Below are 23,130 nucleotides of genomic sequence, written 5' to 3'. Positions count from 1 at the left end.
AAAAGCAAACGACCAAACCACCACACATACAAATATTGACTCTGCCAGAGTAAAACAATGACCAGCAAATTGAAACTCTTGTTTCAATTCAAAACCAAAGCATTGTATTTCACATCATAAAAAGCCAACTAAGTTTCTGTTTCGGCAGGAGTATAAGTAAACAAGTCTGACGAGATGTTTCCTCAAACTGATGCTCTTTTGCTTTCAATTACTTCATACAGGAAGTTGGCAGTTGAGATTCAGATCTGTCTCTGAGAGAGGCATTGCATTCATGAGCTTTTCATTCTCAGCATCTTGATAAACGTGGGCCTAGGCTGTTGTGAAATGATGTTTATTGATATCAGATGTAAGGTTTGCAATGAAATTTGTTTTCTAGCAAGTTAAATACAGCTAAAAAAAAAGCAAAACCAACAAGCCATTATACTTTGGGAACTTACTCTAGATCGTGGTCCAGGAACTTCTGTCTTCATTAGAGGTCCATCATAATCAAAATCCACGTCAATTTTAGCTGCAGCTTGACTGATATATCTGTGTCCTGTAAGAAATAATGAAAACCTGAGTACAGACCATATTTTCTGTGCTCTCCTCTGAGAATAAACACCCATACCTTACCTGCCTGAGAACACTTGACGGATGAGACCAATTACATTGTACTGTCTCAAGTGAACTAAATATCTCATCTTTGACAAGTTTTAAAATAAAACTAATACCAGTGAAAAATTCAAGTGAAATGAGAAGGCAACCCTAGAGAAACAGAGGCAAATCCTACTGTAAAGCACAGGAGGACTAAGAGCATATCTATTTCTATCTCTGTTGAGTCTGTCCATTATGCCTTGAACAAGCCTTTGCCACTCCTATGCAGAGCTGGTTTCATTCGCTATCAGTAATGACTGAAAAACCTGATGGAGTCCACAGGTAAAGAACACTGCGATGTTCTGCAATAGCTCAAAGAACACTGTTTGGGAAAGATTTGTGTCTCAAAGGTAAATGGCTGTGTTTAAAATAAATTCAAAATCTCATGTGAATCCAGCATCTTGCACTGCAGCTCTGAAATCTGGGTCAAAAATAGTGACAGTTTTTCCTCTGATCCTGCCTCTGACCTTCCTGTTCTTTATCCAACATCTTAATGACCTCAACATCTTAATGAAACCAAACGCAAAAATCTCCTGTGCTTCATCAGTAACAGGCTCTGCTCCCATTCTGAAACAACTGTTTCAAAATATAGGGTTTAGGCATAGTTGATATGACAGAGGCAGTTCTGGTAAGCATAGATTCCAAATATATATATATTCCCTTAAGGGGATTATGGGATAATATGAGAATTGCACATTTGCAACGAAGGAAGTACAGACTCAAGAGCAATATCAAGGTGAACAGCAAGAGCTTGCTCTGCACACTGTTAAGTGCTGACCTAAACTAACATTCTTAACAATTACACCTGCAAGCCTTTAACTAGCATGATATCATCAACAAATTAGTCTTAATAAGCTTAATTTAGGGGAGTCACACTTGTACCAGATCAACGTCTGAAAGATGAGGGCTTAACTTGTTTTAGTCTGTGACAGGCATGTTCAGTTGGTGCAATTTGGAAAACCCCAAATGAAGATCCCTAGCTCCCCCTCTCATCAGTGGAAAGCCGGGCTGCAGTTCAGAGTGCCTTGCTCACCACCGAAGTCAGGCGGCACCAGCTCTTGCCTGGGGTGATGCAGAGCAGCACAGTCTGAAGCTACTGTTCACCAGCATCGCGCTGCACTGGGGCGGCACTGCCAGCTGCTAAAACGATACAAGGCACCCCAGTTCGGCAGAGGTCCAGAAAGGGAGGTGCATACGTAGGCAGGCCAGCACCCACGCACACGAAAAGCACCAGGGTGCAGCACTGCAGCCGGGAATCCCAGGCAGCGCCAGCCCCTTGGTGCTTCCATCCATAACCACCTCTCACTGCCAGAGTTTTGCCGCAGAAACATACTAAAATCGTTTTTTTGTTTGGAAACAACAGTTGTCAAATAAAATAAATATTTATCAAGGAAAGTAGAAGGTATACTATGCTACTGCTTGGCAGTGTTTTGAATACAGCAACTTGGCCAAAATTTCCAACAGTGATTAGAGACGTTTGCTTCAGTTTGTGTCAGCCCAAGTTGAGATGTCTCAAGCAAGCTTGATTTTAAGAGACTATCTGAAAAATCACAGCCCTTCGAAAGCATCTCTGAGCACCTAAATTCACTGCTCATTTGGGGAAAACTTAAGTCTGTAAAGATGGTTATTCTCCTCAGCTTTAATTCCAAGTGTTACATCTGAGATGTGTCAGTGCCTCTCTGCAAAGCTATTAATAGGTTTCATTACAGCAACGCCACTTCTGTTTAGCGTTTATGTAAATCGGGGACCGCATGACAACTGCTCCACTGGAAAAAAAAAAAGCTACTGCATATAAAAGATCACAAGCTACACAATTCACAGCCAATAAAGCTGCAGATTTAGTAGACACGCTATGAAGTCTAAAAGGGGAAAAAGAGACCAAACATCCTTTTGGAGATCAGCAAACGAGTGGCAAACATTTCTCCTTCTCCTGTGTTCTCTCCCTCCCCCGAGGCTCTGGGAGCTACTTGGTATGATAAAGGAGAAAGCACCAAGAGAGGCACAGAATATACAGGACATTTTGGTAGTCAGCAGTAACAGGAAAGATATGGAAACCCAGCAGTACACTTGGAATCGTTTGACATAGCTGCAAAATTTAAGACAGGTGACCTACAACCTGCATGCACGGTCCTCCTCATCCTCCTTTTCCTCCCCAGCCCTACCTGGTGCTTTGCTGCCAGAGACCCTGTGCCGCCACATCCCCTCCGTCCACCTCTGACCCAGAGCAGCAGCTCATGCAGGCACGCTGCCTTCCTTAGTCTTTTTAACCAAGTTCTCATAAAAATGCACTTGTTTGGACAGTGATTAGAGATTTCCCCTTCTGTTAACAATCAAGCCACTCCTGCAAACATGCAAGATGCTTGACCACCAGGCTCTAAAACTGAGAGCAACAGCCAAAGATTTCCTGGCCATCACCTGTGAGGTGTGGGTAACATTTTCCCTCTTCCACTTCCCTACCATATTTCACAGATTTTCCTTTTACAGATGAGGATTCTAAATTAAACACAGAATTAATTATTTCTCTAAGAAGGTTCTGTTGTGGATATCGCAAAGGGCACAGTCTCCCCTATGAAAACACACATATTTACAGAGCTGTACAACAGGGAATTCATTTGGAGAGTATTTTACTGTTATCCTAACTTGTTTAACACCACAAGAGGAGGTTGCTTCCATCAGCCAGGCTGTGTAACAAAGACCAAAACGGGTCAGCCTGCTTTGCAGATCATCATCATCTTTTTGCTACTGCTTATGCCACAGCCTCTTTGCACAGGTATGTTGAACGGGGTGTTTGCTAAGGGCACATACAAGCGATTAAAAACGATCAGTACTTTGCTGTGCAGTGCTGCACTAATTCACGCTGTTACAGTCCTGTCTATCAACAGATAGGTCTTCATATACAGCAAAGATTGGTCAAGTGAAAGTAAAACATACAGGTCTTCCTGGAAGAAGAGTTGCTTCAAAGATAATTTTTATCAAATTAATAATGTTGGTCAATTTGTCAGACATTATTTTTTAAACAACAGCTTCAGAAGCAGCTTATCCAAACCCCAATCATTTTCAGTAAGTCTGAAAACCAGAACTATCTAAAAAATGAGCAACACAAGTGACAGGTTTCCCTTCATTTATTTTTTATCTCCTAAAGCATGCTACACGTCATCATGCTGTACAAGCAAGTGATTTCTAGGCTGATTCACTGATACAAATTTAATTTTATATACTCTTTTTCAGGGGCCCACAGAGTATCTCATTTTGTTAACACCAGTATAATGGCAGCTATATCAATCTATTGGTCCTTACACTCGCCAAAGAGTTGTTCCACCTCCTAGCGAGGGCAAATACTATGGTTTGAATTTGAAGGAACAGCTTGCCATAAATAAAATGAAAATTCCCCATGTTACCAGGTCAAAGGATTTTGAAAAGCATTTTTTTTCTTCCCCTTAGGTAGAGATTGAAGAATACTGGCTATAAAAAAAGCCTCAAAAACCCCAAAACCTCAACATACTAACAGAGCCTTTGATAGCAAAAGCTAAAACCAAAGGAGAGTTAATCGTCAAACTTTTAATGAAGCTTCTCTCTTTGAGAGTATAACGTAAACTATTGGCACAAACTCACACAATTTCTACCAAGGTCAACAGATTTATTCCAAATAGCCCACTTCACCACTCATCAGATATGCATACTTGTTCACAGAGCTGGTTAAACATAAACAAAACAATCCAAATTTTAAGAACACAAAAGCATGGTTCTCCTGCTTCCACCCTTTTAACTTTTTTTTTTCCTTCCCCTACTCTTACTCAAGTAAACTGGGACTCTGATCAGAAATTTTAATGATACTCTAAACGGCCAGCTCCTGCAAAAAGCTCAGTCTCTGTGTGACTTGTATTGGCGCACTCAGGTTGTGCAAGTCACCGGCACTCACGCGTAAAGAGCTCTCCTCACCTAACAGCAGCTTAACAGAAAGAAAACAAACTGCCTTACTGCCACATGGCTGAAGACTTTTGAAGCCTAATGCTACCTCAGTGTTCAGGGACCTGTTCAAATGCTCGTGAGAATGAAAGGAAAGGAAGCACAGCAGTTTTTACTAGCTAAAGACTCCTGCTCAGCTTAACACTGCAGGGTTTAACGAACAGAGAGGTATTGCTGCAGCACTGCTCCCCTTCAGATGGCCCATTTCATTACAGTCTCACAGGCTGCCCTTACTGTAGGGGCAAAAACTTGGAGCTCAGACTGCTCTCAAAAGGCACAGACGTCAGAGCCCTGGTGAAAGACGGTCTGGCCACTCCCTGCAAGAAGGCTCATCAGCTTTTTGGCATCCTTCGCTCTGGATATTCTGCAATACTTTCTCCTCTGGGCCCCAAATAACCCCAGGGCACGGGTGCTGCCTCTTGCTTCCAGGAGCCTGAGGCCCTGCACACAGAGCACAGCTCTGGGAGGCGGCTCACCCTCCTGCAAAGGCTTTTCCAAGCACTCGGACACTGTGTGATGGAGGGCTGCATCAGTATCTGCTTTGTTTTGCCTTAAGGAGGATTTCAGCCCAGAGGCCATGCTCCATCTCTCTTGCTTCCTCCCACCCCAAGTATCAGTATCACGTTCTCCTAATGATGCAAGTAAATCAGATCACTCACTGTAGTGTTTCACCTTCTAGTAAACTGCAGCGTGCTCTGCTCAACTGGCATTTCTGCCATGAAGGTACTCAATGTACTTTACAACTTATCCCAAATTATTCCTGCTTGACTTTTTAGTATCAACTTACCCTGCAACAGAATCCCTGAAGTCACCCTGTAACTCAGACTACTCTAATTTGATACTGATGAGTTCAGGCGTTTGCACATCAGGTCTTGGTTTTGAACACTGCACTTCGCCTCTCCAAAAGACAGTTGAGATGGGACAGATAAAACCTAAGATTCTTATTATGTCCAAGCAAGTTATCTTCAAGAATTAAGAATCCTTGGTGGCTGGTTCTTCAGTGAACTAACAGCATTACCTTTGTAATAAAAGATCTAGAATACAGAAAATGCCACAAAGGTCAAGTGAGATCCCTATTTCTCCAAATGGGGAAGCCAAAACTCTCCAACAAATCTCCACAGAGTGTATGTTTATTATGACATTGACACCAATGGACTGACAGCATATGCATGTGATGACCTGTCACTGTTGATACTGATGTACCTGCATTGCTCTAACTCCTCCATGCAGACAGCCTGATGGCTGTGTGGCTTTTTTCTTTTAATATTTCTTCTAAAGAAAAGATGGGAGCACGACAAAAATATATTATTGGCCTAAACATCCTCACAGATTTTTTTATTTTTTAAAAATATAATTTTATGTTAATATTCTTAAATTCATATTAAAGTATAAGTTGTATGTAAATCAGTACCTAGGTATTTAATTAAAGTTCTGCTCTTGAGCCATGGACGAAGTCAATCCTGTTGAGGTCTATGATCAAACTGATAGAAAAAGGGTTTTTTGTGTTAACTTACAAACGGGACCAAATAACATGACCTCAGCTCTCATCTTAAAAGCGTGTAGAGGTAATGGGCTACAGCACAGTGTCTGTCTCTGAAGAAGCATTAGGAATGCTCTTAAATTACATTTAGCTAATATGACTGAGAACAGCACCCTCTTTTTCCCTGGTAAACAAAGATATCTCTTCACATCATGGCAAATTCAAAGAACAAATGAATGTACTGTTAACGAACCTAATTATCAGACAGTACATCAGCTGAACGATTTGTAGACAATTTTTCTACCCATCCCATTTAAAGAGGGTGGGTAGGATAAGTTAAATTCTACCTTTCTTACTTCTTGCAGACTTCTCAAAGCTCTATGCAACACACATCATCTTTCTAAACACTTGAGTAACATCAGCAAATTATCACATCCTTTTCATCTAACAGGATGGCATCATTTGCTAGCAGACCAAAAAGCTCATTTTCCAACTTCTCCTTTCTATGCTACCCTCATCACTCACCAGATGTCTCACTCAGCAATTTTTAACAAAGTACTACATTGCTATAGCAACATAATTAATACAAGTACACTCTTTAACATTTTGTGATGTTGGTAGTCACAAAGAGTATTACTGTTAGCAGGTCTCTGTGCTAACTAGCGACCTCTGCTAACAAGAGCTAGGTTCAACACAGGCCTAGAAAGAAAGTGCTTAAACCTCTGATATGTTTGACCACAAATAACACTCATATAATCACAGTTCCTGAGTGTACAACAAGTGGATATTACCTGGGAGAAACTCCAGTGGAGTTACTGAAATTACATCAGTGTAATTAAGAGAGGGAACTACTCCAAGGAAAAAAAAAAAAAAGAGAAGAAGATAGGTGAAAATAAATGATGGCATACCAAATCTCTCAAATGCAAGTGTTTTGCAAGTGTGAAAGAGTGCAGAGTGAAAGCTCCCCAATCCCCAAGAAGGCACATCACTGCTGCCCCGTGCAAGTTCAGAAAGGCAATCTCCCATGCATGCCTGGAACTTCCACTCCACAGTGTCTATCAAACCACCTTCCAGACAGAATTTTTAGAGCATGGAGGCCCTGACAGCCAAAAGTAGGAGGACTGCAATTTCCCCCAAGTCCTCTTTTAGGTATCGCAAGTAGAATCTGTTACTAACAGATCTTGAAAAGGAATGGCAAAAGGCCAGGCTAGCTAGAGATGTTTGGAAAACGAACATCGCTATTGCATAATATTGTGAAAACTGAGATTGCTATTTACAGAGTGCTTACGCTGTAAGATCAGAAGCTGTTCCACATGAGACTGTCTGTGTTTCAGGACTCCCACATACACACTGGAGATTTTATTGGAACATGAATCTCCAAAGACGAAGAAAAAATCCAATACCAACTGGCCATACAGAAGCGGAAGCTCCCACAAGAAAGAGTAAGAACAGTTTCCCCTCCCCATCACAGCATAATCTCAAATCAACTCTTCAGCAGAGTTACAGGAGCATCCAACTGCTGGTTTTCCTGTATATCTCGTGATCTGAATCAGTCATAACACCCTTTCTCATCTGCAGCACAACAGACCAGAGTAACAGCCATGAGAGCTCTTCAGGACACCTCTACAGATGAACAGCCACAAGGAATGCCCAGGTGGGAAAACAGACAGTATTGCCACAGCCACCCTTTGTGGCACAGGAAGAACAACAACAACAGAAAAACCCAAAACAAAACAAAAAAAAGAAACATCAAACACCTTATATTCACTCAAGGAACTGAGAATTTTGAAGTCCAAACTTAGCCCTGTAGCAGAGCCACCTTCCAACAACAGGTTTTAATATGAACATTTTTATATATCCCAGCTTTTTGTAGGAATGTTTGATCAGACAGAAAAGTAAAGGTTCCTCAGTCCAGTGGGAAAGGTTGCACTCCAGAGTCATCAGCGGCCAGTTCCCAGGGGACCAGGTGAAGCTGACCTCAAGTCCGTGTTCCCTACAATCCAGAGAAGGGAATTGATCATTGCTTCTCCCATGCATCCCTCACACATATCCAGGTTGTTCTCTCTGATTTCCTAGGGAAGCTCATAGTGTACAAATTGAATAAAAAAAAGTTAAAAGTCTTAGCAAGGATTGATACTGGAGGCAAAAGTAGGACTGAAAGTAAATCTTTCTCATGGCTTTCCAACCTCTTTCCAGTAACTGTGATGGGGACAAGTCAGTAATTAATACAAACATCTCTCAGACTTCACTGCAGCATACATGTGAGATAAAACATTATCCTCTGTAGAGATCAGAAAGACTGAGATAGGTGAGGTACAGCCTCAACCAGATTTAGTCCATTTAGGGCACTACAGTAAAAGTGCAGAGAATCTGGAGAACAATTGGACTGATGAGGAGAGACTGCGAGAATATTTAGACCAGTCGAGAAAAAAAAGTATGAGTCTTGGGGGAGGTAATAGATTTCAAATATGTAAAAGGCTGCTGCAAAGTAAAAAAAAAAAATATTCCAGCTTCCAGGTCCTTTGAAGGCAGGACAAATAGTAAGGATTTGATTTTTTTTTCTTGTTTTGAAACTTAGGTTAAATATTAGAAAAAAGTTTTAAAGGTAAGGTCAGTTCAGCAATACAACGGATTGCCTGGGGAGGCTGCAGGAGCCGCACTGCTGGGGGCCTTTAAGAATAGGTCAGCATCCTAGAAGGGCATGGGCATGCACTAATGCAAACTGATGCTACCTTAAGGCAAAAGACTGACCTTTTGGCATGCTCTCCAGTTCAAGAATCAAAGACAAATTCAACCCCTTAGGGTAATCAGTAGGAAACTGAACCCAGATCTCTGGAGTCCCAGCCTGTCCTCACAATTATGGTACTACCCTACCAGCTAACAACCAACTGCATCTTCATCTGCCTCCAAAGCACAGAAATGGAACAGCTTTCCTACTACAGTAGCACAGCTGATAATACCAGAGCTGGCACAAAGCGGAATAAATATTTACATTCAGACTATCAGTTGTGACCACCTTGCAGCACTCTGGGCTGACAGTAGCAATAGAACTCAGTTCAGGTTAAGACGTAACGCCGAGGTATGTCGTCAACGCTCCAACATCAGCCTCCTTTACCGAATTTACCTGGCTGTTACTGTACCGACAGCACTATGCAGGAGTCTTTGTAAAAAAAAAAAAAAGATTAGGCTAGCTACTCAGTCTACTGTTGTTGTTCTGCCATCCTTCCAATTCTAGTGAACTTTATCTTTGAGGCGAAACTATCAAGTAGATCAAATACATAAGGAAAATAAAAACATACCTGATTAAGGCTTATTTTTAAGGAAGGCCTAAGGACTCCAAATACTTGCAGGCTTCACATTTTTGGGGACACTTTAAGATGCATATTACTTTCGTATGTTTTACTTAGCCTTTACATTTTGATCAACTTCAATGAATTTCATTTTCCCTTTCTAGTTAGCTGCCACGGGCTAGCACTGTGTTAGTAATGAGAACCCTACAAGCAATGGTTAAGTAAAAAAGATTCTCCAACCAGATGCTTATCTCTTGTCCCATGTTCCTTAAAAGACTGAGGGCTTGAAATCCATCTTAATTAGAATTAAACACTATCCCCCACATACAACTAGAGAAAAGGTCCCTAGAAATATTTTGATTAATATAAAGGTGAGTAACCTCTGTTCCCATGTGTTTTATAACAGTGAACGTGCATGTAATTCTTTGCTGCAGTGAATGCAAACCTGCCAAGATCCTTCCTGTTCACATGCCTCTGTCAGTAACCAGTTTATTTCATGCCCAGGGCCAGCACAATGCTAACTGTCATGTTTGCTTTAAAAATCAGAAATAATCAAGGATGAAAAAAATCTCTTTCTGTAAATAAATTTATCATAGATTCAAGCTGAACAGGATTATTGTGCTTAATGCACACACACAACTGAAACATGAAAGCCCACAGACGTAGAGACTTCTACCAAGAAGCAATCTATTCCCTCCTCCTCTCCATCTCCATCTCTCCTTTGCAAACCCTGTCATTTCAGTATCCACAGGAAAAAAAAGCAAAACAAAACAAAACCAAAAACCAGACCAAATGGCACTGCAGGATTTTTGTGGGAGTAATATACAAGTCTCTTTTTTAGTCTGTAAGGTCTGGATTTGAGTGCTCAAAAATACCTTGGAGAAGAGCACTCTGGAGCAGAGAGCTCCTGGACATCACCCTCAGCTTTTCCCTAAAAGCCAGCAGAGACCAGCAGCACTGCAGCCTTAGCTGGGCTCACCAGGAAAATGGCCTGAAGCTCTGATTTTTGCCACAAGCATCAGAGCCTCGTGCCTATCCTGTCAGCCAGGAATGTTGCAGGCTAAAAAACTGCCAGGATACAGTTCCTTCTGGTGAGGGGTTCTCCTTTTGCTCTATCTTTTCTAATCTCTGGACACACACACGAAGCATTCAGTCTCAAAGACCACGGGTCTGTTATACAGCCTAAGGCCCTCTATTCTTTGCTTCAGTAGCTTAGTGGGCTTTCCCACTACAAGTGTCCTGAAGCAAGGGTGGATTAATGGAGGCTAGAGTTGCTTTCCTTCCTTATTGAAGATCTACACCCCCTCATTGCAATGGGGATAAAGGAGTGAGTTAGCACATTTGCCCTCCGGTGACCTCAAGTACCTTTGTGGTTGGGAAGCAGCATAGAAGTGTGCAAGACACTGGGAGGGGTAGGGAGCATTAAGTGATACTGAGATGACAGATTAGCTCTAAGGACTGACAACTAACGAAGGCCTGGTTGCTGCAAGCACTTTCCATTGTCCACTATCGACCAAATGATCACTGCTGTAGCACAGCACAGATAATCAGTGCGTCACTCCCATAAATAGAAACGCATCCTGTACTGAAACACTGATCTAATACTTTTCCAATAGTTACAAGACCAGACTTTGTGTTCTTTAGCCAAAGGTCAGTTGCTCCCCAAGGTGTATTATTTAACAGGAAATCAATCATGTTTAAGTTTCTAGGCAAATGGAAGGGTTCTGTGTTTGCCTGGCAGTGGCAGAAGGAGCACAGTGGCACTGCAGAAGAAGGGCTGGAAGAGAGAAGAAACATTAATATTTACTCGGTCACAGAAACAGCCATTCAGGCATACTGTATTCAGTATAAGAGCACATGAAATGGATGCTAGAACTTACATTCTACACTGCTTTGTCCAACAAAGCCAACAGAAATTTAGTTTTTCTATCTATTTCACAGAGATTGCAAGCTTAATATACACATACGCATGTTAAATTACAAGCTGGGGCCAAGCACGAACTTGTCGTTAAGCACTTAGGAGAAAGTAGCCTGATGCTGTGTGGTAGGTTTTTATTTCACACTAGAGCTAACTACAGACAGAATCACACATCCACAGTGAGGGCCACCTCTTCATGTCAGTCACACAATATCTCTCCACAAGGGAAGACAGGCAGGATAACGCTACATAGCACAAAGACAAAAAAGGCTGATTTTGATGGATGGTTGTTTCATCTCTGCACCATGTAGCATCAGAAAGTAGCTCTGTAAGAGCGGAGTTCCAAGTGCTGAAGAGCTTTGTTTCAGTTACCACGTTCACAGTGCAATTTATTAACTAAGTTAGTTCTTGTTGGCAGAATAAAAAAAAAAAAATCCCCCAAACAAACAAAAACCAAAACAAGAATAAAACCTCAGTACCTTTGTGGGCTGCTTCTGGACTACAACTGCATCATTATTTAAGATGCAGAACATCATATTCTTCAAGTTTTGAAAGATTCAGCACCACCAGACAAACCCCAGCAATTTTCACACTGGAATATTCTCCACCATCATAAAGTGAACACTTGCCAAACACAAACCAAGAACATATTAAAAAAACCCCCCCACTTACCAAATACGAGCAGCCTGGAGTTTTGCTGCAAGCAACAGGTCAGTTGTCGACTAAGCAACATTGATGCCATTTTATCTTTTCTTTACTCAGAAAGACTCAATCTTGAGAGATCTCTTTCTGGCTGACGTTCTGAAAAAAAGAAAAGCAAACACTTATTCATGGCCCAATGGATGCAGCCACTATACTGTGCCATTCATTTCAATTTCCTCTTTCACAAATCTCAATCCAAAGAAACTGAAAGCATGCTTTGACGGATTACTGCTGATGTTCAGAGCAGTCTCAGGATTGAGACGCAAGTCTGATACTAGGTCTTGTTGAGGCAAATGACTTCTAGGCTAAATCTGTATCTCCCAGCTTTAGTGAGGCCAGGGGGTAAAGATCATTATCTACCTTCCCTTGCTCCTCTTCTCTACTTTCTCTATGTACATGGACTGCACTGAACTTTTAAACAATTGTTTCCAGTGAGTCTCTCAAGCCAATCTGTTATTTTGATTTGACCTGAGGTTATGAGAAAAATCTCATCTAATATAAAAAGACAGCAGGACAAGCATTAGGAAATAAAAGAAAATCAATCCCCTGAAAAAAACAGTTTCTACCAATTAATCACATCTCTATGTAGAGAGACTGTGAGAGCTGGAATTGTTCAGCCTGAAGAAGGCTCGGATTGCATGCCATCAATGAGTAAAAAAACCTGACAGGACGAAGTAAAGAAGGAGCCAGGGTCTTCTCAGTGCTGTCCAGTGACTGGGTAAGAGGCAATGGGCACAAACTGAAATACAGTAAGCTGCATCTAAACATAGAAAAATCCTGGACAGGTCACCAAGAGAGGGTGTGGAGTCACCATGCTTGGAGATAATCAAAATCCAACTGGACACGGTCATGAGCAGCCTTCTCTAGGTGACCCTGCTTGAGCAGAGGGTTGGACCAGATGACGTCCAAAAGTCCCTTCTAACCTCAACCATTCTGTGATTCCACCTTGGCTAGTTAAGTATAAATGACCTTGTAAAGTCAAGTAGCATGAACAATAATATGACTCCTTTTTCACTCAGGATCACTTTGTGCAGAAAGCCTGGCTGGAAGTCATAAACAGATAAAACAGGTCATTGAATTATTATCCAGGATACAGGTTAAATTCAAACTTTACACTTAGAAGTGTGGTACCCTGTGTTCTATGTAGGACACTAGAGGCCTTTTTTGCCTGTACAGGCATTTTTCACACCACTGGATTTCCCTCCACCCCAGTGGGTGTAGAACATCTAGTAGCAACGGACTGAGGCTTGCAGTCCGAATGAAATGTCACTATTACCTGTAAACCTCCTGGGAAGTACTCTATTTAACAAATACACTCTGAGAATGGAGCTGATCTTCCAGCAGAAAGAGATCACACTTACTGCTTACATCATTTCTATGCCATCAATAAAATATGCAAACAGATGTTGATGACTAGATGCAGGGAAGCAGTTGATCCATTGCTAACATGATAGAAAGTATCTCTTAACCAACACGAATATATCAGAAATTTAATTTCTGTTTTGTCTTTAGCCAAGATAGCTTTCCTTCATGCTTCAGCTTTTTCAAAATCGGCAAATGAAAACCAAAAACTCCTTGCCTATGGAGGTCTATCAACCTATTAATACTCAGGTACAAAGGAAATTCCCAGTGCCTTCCCAGACAATCGACATAGCATTTGGTTTCACTTAGTTTGCTCTGAGTTCAATTTAAAATTCAAGGTATTTCAAAATCTGCCAAGGTGAGCAAATACTTGCACAACATTTGTGCACATGCTGGAAAAAGCTAGATTAGCTTCGTAAGGTTTTAGGTCAGAAGTGTAGAGGGAATTAGTTAATTTTTTTCAGAAAAGAGTAACCTCGCTTATAAGACAAGATTAATTTCATTCATTAATTTTTTACTCTCAGCTTCTTTCTTTAGTTGTGCAAACTTTTGCATAATCAATGTGTAAAGAAATATCCCAAACCCATAAATTTCTTATGACCACCATCTAGCAAAAAACAAATGCGAGTAAGTCAGACTACCACTGTGGAAAAAAACTGTTAAAGGGTGAATCAGCCCAGCACCTCTCACAATGATTAACCGCCTTGATTGATGTCTTCTGCTCAGAGCTATTTATCTGGTCTGTACTTCCACAGTCTGTACTTCCACAATCTACAATTCCCTCCTTAAGTTTGATCTGCAAAGAGCTACTTTTAAAAAATCTCTAGGAGCCTGTTAAAAGCTAACATGAACATAGCTTTGCAGGAACTGACAAATGGAATGCTGCAAACGTACCTACGACAGAAGGCTAAAACAACCCACCAAGGTTCGCTTCGTCACTCTAGTCCCCTTCAGTCATTTCCCCTGCATGTTCTGCTACAAATTGCCAAATCTCCCTTCCCCACAATGACAAGATGTCTCTTCACATACAAATCAAACATACTTTCCAGTCACTCTACATGGCCGTACCCACCAGTGTTCAGGTTTCCCTGCAGTGGTACCTGCTCTGCCTTCCCTAGGTGAACCACTCCTAAGTCTTTGCTCCCAGAATATTATTTCATCTTTTCCTTATATTTACTGTTTATCTTAAGCCCTTTAATGGTTAAAATACAATATTCATAAAAAGCTCAAAAATATATCTGGAAATGGTATTGGCTTTCTGAAGTACTCATAGAAAAAAATTATTGTAAAAGGTTTAAAAATAAAGTAGCTTAGCCCTAATTTTCCTTGACAGTTGTTATGTAAAAAGTTTTACCATTTTCCAGTCCAGAGTCAGAATAAATCATGTAATATCACATTTGAGTATAAGTACAATCAACTTCTTTTCCATCTCCATTACACACACAAATTCTCACAGGAGATCAGCTGATGTGATTGGTATATTTGTCTAAGCACATGTTATTTGGTTATCATAATAACCAATTGAATTTTGCCTCCATAATCCATCTCTTGATCAATTCCCACCGGGCTAGCTTGGTCTAGCACAGCAAGCAGCAGCAGCACAGTTTGCAAGCCAGCAGAAATCAGCTCTCATGCACACGTCAAAACCGCAGCAAAGCCACGCTCCATCACCATTGCTGCTTTGGAGCATCTGCATAGTTTCAGATTCTTTAAAATCTAGACAAAAAACATCCACCAATTTCAGATATCAGACTGTAAAGGGGATGTGAAGGACAATGGCTGCATTAGATTTGTCATTAAATGCTAGCTACCTTAGACCTCAAAGAAGTGAGACTCTTTCAGAAAAAGAGATTCATAAAAGTCTTCTCTAAATATTTTTCCTCTAATGGCAACTGTCTGAGCCAGAGAAGACCATTGTTACAGATGACTCTACAAAATCGCTATTCTGAATTGAATGTTCAATACATTAATATTGCAGGTATTTTTGCAAATACATTTGCATGTATTTTTGTATGTAATTTTGCATTATGTAAATACATGCATTAGCAAATACAGTTTAAGTCACAGTCACATTCTTTTAGTAAGAAAAATTATTTTCAGAGAGGAAGCTCAGTACAGTTTATTGAGCATATGACACATAAGCATATGTGGATTTTTTAAATGCACACAATGTGAAATTGGATGTATTTTTTTAAACAGCAGCTCTTAAAATTCTGTACTGAGTGATTACTTCTGACAGGCAAAATGAGTTTCTAGGAATGACAACAGTCATTCAGCAGCGGGAGCCTATTGTGAACATATAAAGATGCATTGTTTCTGTGAGCTAACAAGATTATGTTTCTTAGGGGGAACCCCTGGGAAAAAAAATATTAGAGGGACCCCAACGTTCAGGGGGGCTTGATCCAGATACAAGAGCAAAAACGTACAAACTAGGAGCTCGAATAACATTCTCACTTGCTAGCAGCGAAGCTAATGCAGCATGACATCCGTGTTTCAGACTGCGGCTTGCAAAAACCTGCCTCTGAAAGCATCCTCGGGATAGATGCAAAGGTAAGAGGTGAAACAGAGACACTGCAAGATAGGGATGAGAAGTCAGCACTGCAGATTTGCATCTCACTCTCGCAACTCATGCCAAAGACATAGAAGCCTATTTTAAATTCATGGGGGCACATTCATCTGTCCCTCAGCTACTCCAAAGCCATTTATCCAGGAACAATTAAGCGGTTTAGAAACAGCAGCACAAGCTGCACACTGCAATTACTCCACAAGCCTTCATAATGTGTATTTGGGGAGCAGGGAGATGAAGGCAAATTAATTCCTTTTTTGCTGTTTTCCTTCGCTTGACTTTTCTATGATGCACAGCAGCAAGGGTATCGTTGTGCTACGTGTTAATTGTTAAAACATCTCAAACTATCTTTTTAGTCCCGTTTGCTTGGGTCCATCTCAATGTGAAAACAGCGCAAGGCTTACTCGCTTTGCGAGCTGCACAGGGTCTGCTGGTGGGCGCATGGGCAGCAGCCCAAGGTCCTGAAGCTCTGCCAGCCCACACACAGCGGGCAGAAGCTTCCGCTCTCTGTCAGGAGTCCACAGGTAGCACCAGCCTTACGCCTGAAAGCAAAACCACCTTTTCCACACCCCAGCCTGCTCTGGTATCCTGGAGGTGAGCTGGGGTAGACAGTTTGCAAAGAGGGTGTGTGGTGGGTTGACCCTGGCTGGAGGCCAGGTGCCCACCAGAGCGGCTCTATCACTCCCATTCCTTCACTGGACAGGTGAGAAAAGGTATAACGAAAGGCTTGTGGGTTGAGCTAAGGACAGGGAGAGATCACTCACCAACTATCATCACAGGCAAAACAGACTGAACGGAGAGAGAAACTCATCTAATTTATTACCAAGCAAAACAGAGTAGAGGAATGAGAAATAAAATCAAATCTTAAAACACCTCCCTCTACCCCTCCCATCTTCCCGGGCTCAACTTCACTCCTGGCTTCAACCTCTGCCCCCCTCAGCGGCACAGGGGGATGGGGAATGGGGGTTATGGTCAGTTCATCACATATTGTTTCTGCCGCTTCTCCTCCTCCTCAGGGGGAGGACTCCTCTAATCATCCCCCTGCTCCACATGGAGTCCCTCTCACGGGAGACAGTCCTTCACGAACTGCTCCAACGTGAGTCTCTCCCATGGGCTACAGTCCTTCACGAACTTCTCCAATGTGGGTCTCTCCCACGGGGTGCAGACCTTCAGGAGCAAACTGCTCCAGCGTGGGTCCCCCACGGGGTCACAAGTCCTGCCAGCAAGCCTGCTCTGGTGTGGACTCCTCTCTCCACGGGTCCACAGGTCCTGCCAGGAGCTTGCTCCAGTGTGGGCTTCCCACGGGGTCACAGCCTCCTTCAGGTGCCTCCACCTGCTCCGGCGTGGGGTCCTCCGTGGGCTGCAGGTGGAATCTCTACACCCCCTCATCCTTCCTCCATGGGCTGCAGGGGGACAGCCTGCTTCACCACGGGCTGCAGGGGGATCTTTGCTCCAGTACCTGGAGCACCTCCTCCCCCTCCATCTGCACTGACCTTGGTGTCTGCAGAGTTTCTTACATCTTCTCACTCCTCTCTCTGGCTGCAAAAGCTCCCTCTAAGTTGTTTTTCTCCTTTCTTAAATACGTTATCACAGAGGTGCTGATTGGCCTGGCCTTGGCCAGCGGCGGGTCCATCTGGGAGCCAGCTGGCATTGGCTCTATCAGACACAGGGGAAGCTTCTAGCAGCTTCTTGCAAAAACCACCCCTGTAGCCCCCCCCCCCCCCGGTACCAAAACCTTGCCACACAAACCCAATACAGGGTGTTTCTCAAAGAGATGAGAAGGCTTTTCAGTTCACAAGTCAGCATGTTTTGACATTGCATTTTCTGCATCTCTTTTTTAACAGTGGAAGAAACTGCAAATCGAGAGAGCAAGTCAGCTATGGTTCCTGTGACTAAAACAAAAGAACAATGGTTGAAAAGTCTGGTAGTACTCAGGAAGTACTGTGCTGGAAGTGGGAACACTGCAAAGCTGATTTTCTTTTGGAATTACAAGTTAATTTCCTGGGCTTCACAGGATAGAGAACGCAACTACTCTTACAGAGACCCACAACGTGATGAAGTGTTAGTGGTCCAGCTTTTTGTGTTATCTTCCATGAGCTCGTTTCTCCTTTTCTACCCTCCGCAGTGCTCCCACACCTGCACATCAGGGCTCTTCAAACAGCTTTGCTGGAAGACAATCAGACTGGAATATATCCAAGACAAGCTGGAAAGAGTTTGGATAACAAGGCCAGGACATGGGCACTAAAAAGAGGGAGTTACAGACCCCATCACATAAGCTGTGACTGTCGTAGGGTCAGTGAGAGATGAGATAAGCCATTCTGAAAGACGGGAAAGATAGAAAGGCTGCCAAAACCAGAATTGGATGGGACTGCAGATTCTAAGCTGAACAGGGACGAGCTGTCCAGCCTCATTCATGCTGCCCAAGCCCTATCATCTCTTACACTGCAACAGCGTGACAAGTTAGAAGGAAAAATCTTAACCGATCCTTCTACATTCTGTACCCCATAAACTCCTGAAAATCCCTTGTTACTCTTTTTTATTGTTTTCACCGATGTCTGGAAGATAGTGTTCTGTGTCTGGGGCCCAGAAAAGAGTGGAAGTAATAAAAATCCAAGGCCATTTGTTAAAAGGAGACAAGTCTCCTGGTTTGCAGTGTTCACGAACAAGCATCTTTCATGATTTAGGTGATGTAGCTCAAGTGTTTTACTTCTAAAAACAGTTCAAGGAGATCCCAGTCTGGAATATCCCCGCAATTTCACAAAGAAATATAAGTATGGGAGAAGTAGAATACAGTTGAGTCTGTCATCCATAAAACATAATCATGTCCTTCATTAGTCTGCCTTTGAGGAAGAACCAGGCAACCTAATGGCATTGTGGTATCTACATAAAAAGATTCAATGTATAAGGCACTGGCTGTTTGAAAGTGCACTGCAATCACTAAGTACCACCCCACCCTCCCTTGGGGAGATGGGGAAAGTCCACATCCAATAGATCAAAGCAGGAAAAAACCTGAATGACTTAACCAGTTGTTATTGACAGGGTGCAGGGTGACATTAGAAATCTTGACTTACTGCTTTAGCCACTTAAATGTAGTAAACAACAAGGTAAGTAAATAAATAAGCCTGCCAGCACATTGATGTATTTAACTGCAATTCGCTTGGTCCCAGAAGCAGAGTTAAGACTTCAATATAGACTATGTACTTATGAAAGCCTGAGTGTGCACAATGGAATACAACAGGTCCTTTTAGTTCAACAGTTATGGCTTTTTTCAAAGGTACAGTTCTGAAAAAAATTTGAATTAGTGTGCAACAGCATTTGCAAGAGAAGCTTGTTAGCATAACACCACGAATTTCTAGTGACAGCTAGACTAAGGCTATCCAAATCATTACAGGAACAGGAAAGTCCTGTTAAGACATAGTTGCAAGAAAATTTACATCTAGCATTCATATAAGGCTGGCATTACATTTTTCATCCAGCATCTATATAAACCCAGCACAAAATGGAGCTGAAACTCCTGACTTCAGGAAGAATAGTACCTAGCACCATCCTCATGAGACAGCGCAGAAAAGAGAAACAAGCTGCTCCTCACCCAACTTGGTCAACCAAAGGCCACAGCTTCATACTTCTAAAGCAAAGGTGGTTACAAGCACCCTACAAGCTCAGGCAGCAGCTAAAAAGTAAGTGCAAAAAGTGACTCTCACCAATGAATGGCGAGTTTGTCCTTGGAGAGCACAGCTCACCAAGGCATCTCCCACCAACTGACAACAAACCAAGCGACAGCAATCTGCAAATAGAAACGTGTATCTACCACCAAAGTGGATTTTGCCAGAAAACACTTCACAAGCTGACAGATGCTTTTGCTGTTTATGTCTCTAATAACCTTAACGGCTTTGTGTAGAACAGGATGTAATTGGAAACTCCATGATTGTACTTAAGTTGTCAAGGACACAGTTGTCATAGTTACAAGTAAAGCTCAAGCGTCTGTTATTCATGGTTGCTTATTTATTATTGACACCAACAGGATCAAACACTCCCACAACTGTCCAGAAGAATAGAAATGGGGAGACTGGTTTGGTCCTTCAAGTCTCAGCAAAACAGTAAATACTGCACACAACAGTATGTCTCCCTTATAAACTGGATTTTTGCACAGCTACCTTCTCTTACTCCAGATTCAGCTGGCATTCAAGTCAGTCTGTTTTGAAAACTGCAGCAAAAGCCCAAAGCAAGATGCAATGCACGAGATAAAATCCTCACGTCTATAGCTTGAAAAGACTGTACAATATCCATCATGATATGGCAACACCTCCCTGCCTAATAAGACCAACAATCAGGTCAGAGCTGGACCGACAGTGAAACTAGAACAGAAACCTTCAGATCTTCCAGCAAGTTTTAAAACTCAGCTACAGTCAGAAGTGTCATTACACTCATGAGTTCAGGTTCTCGTCCGTATACGTCTTCTAAGCAGGGTGTGGTGGTTGGATATGAATACATCTTTTTTTCTTTTCTTTTTAATAACAAAAAAATAATCTTTTTGCCCTTATCTCTGTTTTCCCTCTCTCCAACAAATACTGGACCAAGGAAAGACTGTTGGCCCATACTCCAACGAATAGGAACATGTGGGAATATTGTGATTATGGCACACTAGGATTCAGGTGACCCACTAAACTTTTGAACAGCTTGTTTTTGATTCAAGAACTATTGGAACAGCTAAGCTGGGATGAGATGTGCTTACACCTTCCCTGGGACAGAAATACATTGTCTCAGAAAAAGGAAAAATGGGGTCTAAAAAGCATCTGCTAGAAACTGGGCAAGTTCCAGATTCACAGCTAAAAATACCTACATAAATGGCATAACTGTACATAAATGTTGGTAAAAACCAACAACTAAACTAGTGTTAGCGTAAAAAAATTTTTTTTAAGTTTGTCATTCCTTAATAGTTCCCACGGAAAAAAATGCACTTTGATATTTCAGTGAACTTTACTAGTGAGCTACACAGAAGAACGTCTCTTCAAGCCTGCATATTTTGAAGCCATTATTTTAAATGCGGATGACAATAACATATCCAAACCATGCCTGTTAGTCTCCACACGTTTCCCATGCCAAACAGTCCAGCTCTCAGCAGGTTAAACAGCTTAAATTATGACACAGCCGTGCTTTTCAAATTAGTTGCTCCACAAGCGTTCTGTAGTTTTGGGAAAATTAAAGTTTTGCAAAATACCCTCAAGTGGAGCTTCCTCCAAGGAAATTCAGTTATATTACTTGTAAGATTTTATTCCTCAGCATCCTACCATTGCCTCCTCAGAGGTCATGAAAATAGATAGATAAACAGCATCAAATAAAATGTACTGTAAAAGCACAATTTAGTTTTCTGCTTCCTGAAGTCATAAAATAGCTCACTTGGAGGCAGCCTGCACCAAACCAAGGGAAATGTCTTAAAAGGGAGCGAGTGCTCTGGTTTCTCAAGGTGACCCCCATTTCAGCTGGAAACACAGAAAAGCAGACGCATGCAGGAGATTTCTTTTACAAGGGGTCCAGCAAACAATCTGTGGAACAGCTAACCATGCATATCAATGTCAGGGATAGATTTATTTTAACATCACATGTTTGCACACACACAGAGACATGCGTTCACCTCTGAACAGAAAGCACGGGGGCGCAGCCCTTGCAGGTGCACCCAGAGTCTGTGCTAAACCCTACCACACGCAGGCACAAGGCAAAGCCACTTACATGACTTGGGTGGAAACTCCCCGCAGCCAGCTTACCGGTTGAAAACGTCGCTCTCCTTCACTTTAGAGTAGGCTGCTGCCGGCTGCATTCGTGAGAAATGCCATTGCTGTCAGCTCCCTCCAGCAGCCACTTGCCACTGCTGGCAGTGAGGACAGGCATCACCCGGACGAAACTCTGAGCTGCGACCCTGCAGCTTAGCTGGGAGGGATGCCCCAGTTAATGAAGGTTAATGAAACCTGCTCCTGCAAGCTATACCTCATGCTCAGCCAAACGCAGAGGAGAGTAATACTTAACTCACCTTGGACAGACACAGATAATCTGGCTCTGCCCGTTGCTAATCCAGTACCTCTGACATGTGGGTGTAGCCCACCAACTCGGACCCCTGGGACTCTGAGTTCAACTGAATGCCTTTTCGGCAGGTTTCTGAAAACAAATTCCAGAGATGCAGAAGCAGACTGTATTAATGTTTGAAATGGCCTCTTAGTTTTCAACAATTGTGGAAGCTGAAGAACAGGTTTTGTTCTTAAACCCCTTCATTTTACTCTGGTTTGCAAGTATCCCGAGGGTGACACCTCTGATAAAATAACCTTAGTTTGGTTCAGTTCCTTCCGGTCGTGCACAGGCGCAGGCAGTACAACAGCCAGCACACATCCCAGTGCCACCTCCCACCGTGCTCTGCTTGAGATGGGGCATGGGAGAGATGTGGATACACACAGAGAATAACAGCGGTAGCTCGGCCGCAGCATCCCTTCAGGCCCATGGACACAGGGGCAGCAAGGACAGGGTGCATCGCCGAGGCAGGGATGCCATCGCCAGGTTGCCATGGTGCCAGGGGCAAGAGGGAAGATGCACCAGAGTGCAGGAAAAGGCTGAGCCGCTTCAGATTTAAATCCCTGTGACAGCGTTTCAGCCGAGCCACTGCACAGTTGCTGTGGCAACCGACGAGTGAAAAATCACAGAGGAAATCTGTAATTATTACAAGTGAGATGGTGACTTACCCACTTCAGTAATCAGGGCATTAAAATGACTTGAGCAGAGGAGGGGGTGCTCTGTGTCCCCCAACAGGCAGGGCTGCACTGCAGCAGGGAGCCAGGGGCCAGATCCCAGCCGTAGGACCTGCTTTATGCTGTCTCCCATAGGCTCCAGCAGCAGGATGCAACGTTTCGGCAGGATGATTTCCTAAGTGCAGGGTTTGAAGCCTGCCTGAGGGGCTGCGACCAAAGCGCCTGCACTCGTGTGCTGCAAGGAGGGAGATGACCAAGCAGCCTCGTCCTCAGGGAACCAGAGCTAGCCCGAGACTTGTGCTGCCTTGGCTTAGCACAAACACAGTGCAGCATAAGGAAGGGTCTAAGACAGGCAGAGGGAAGGACAGGCATCGGAAGCAAGTGACAAAGATAGAAGATGCATTGCTTATAGGAAGAGGATAACGTCCCTGGCAATTTAGAGACTCCAGTTTGTGCTGCTATTACAGCACTACTTTTTTTCT

The 23,130-nt window shown here is 42.7% G+C and overlaps 1 protein-coding gene across 6 annotated transcripts in view; it reads right to left on the bottom strand.

Moving 5' to 3' along the window:
* Positions 1-23,130, bottom strand: part of ABAT (4-aminobutyrate aminotransferase) — a 63,237-nt gene that overhangs the window by 22,462 nt on the left and 17,645 nt on the right. For 3 of the 6 annotated variants that reach the window (XM_054842692.1, XM_054842688.1, XM_054842693.1), the window contains exons 2-3: positions 11,960-12,088; positions 438-535 (exon numbers count right to left, since the gene is read on the bottom strand). In XM_054842692.1, the coding sequence (XP_054698667.1) occupies positions 438-535; positions 11,960-12,029 (168 nt within the window). In that variant the 5' untranslated portion in view covers positions 12,030-12,088. The other 3 variants (XM_054842689.1, XM_054842691.1, XM_054842690.1) reach the window with 3 other exon arrangements.

This window comes from Grus americana, chromosome 15 (assembly GCF_028858705.1).
Source record: "Grus americana isolate bGruAme1 chromosome 15, bGruAme1.mat, whole genome shotgun sequence".
NCBI classification, from domain to species: domain Eukaryota; kingdom Metazoa; phylum Chordata; class Aves; order Gruiformes; family Gruidae; genus Grus; species Grus americana.
The sequence above is the reverse complement of the archived record's forward strand: the minus strand, read 5'-3'. Positions and strand labels throughout refer to the sequence as shown.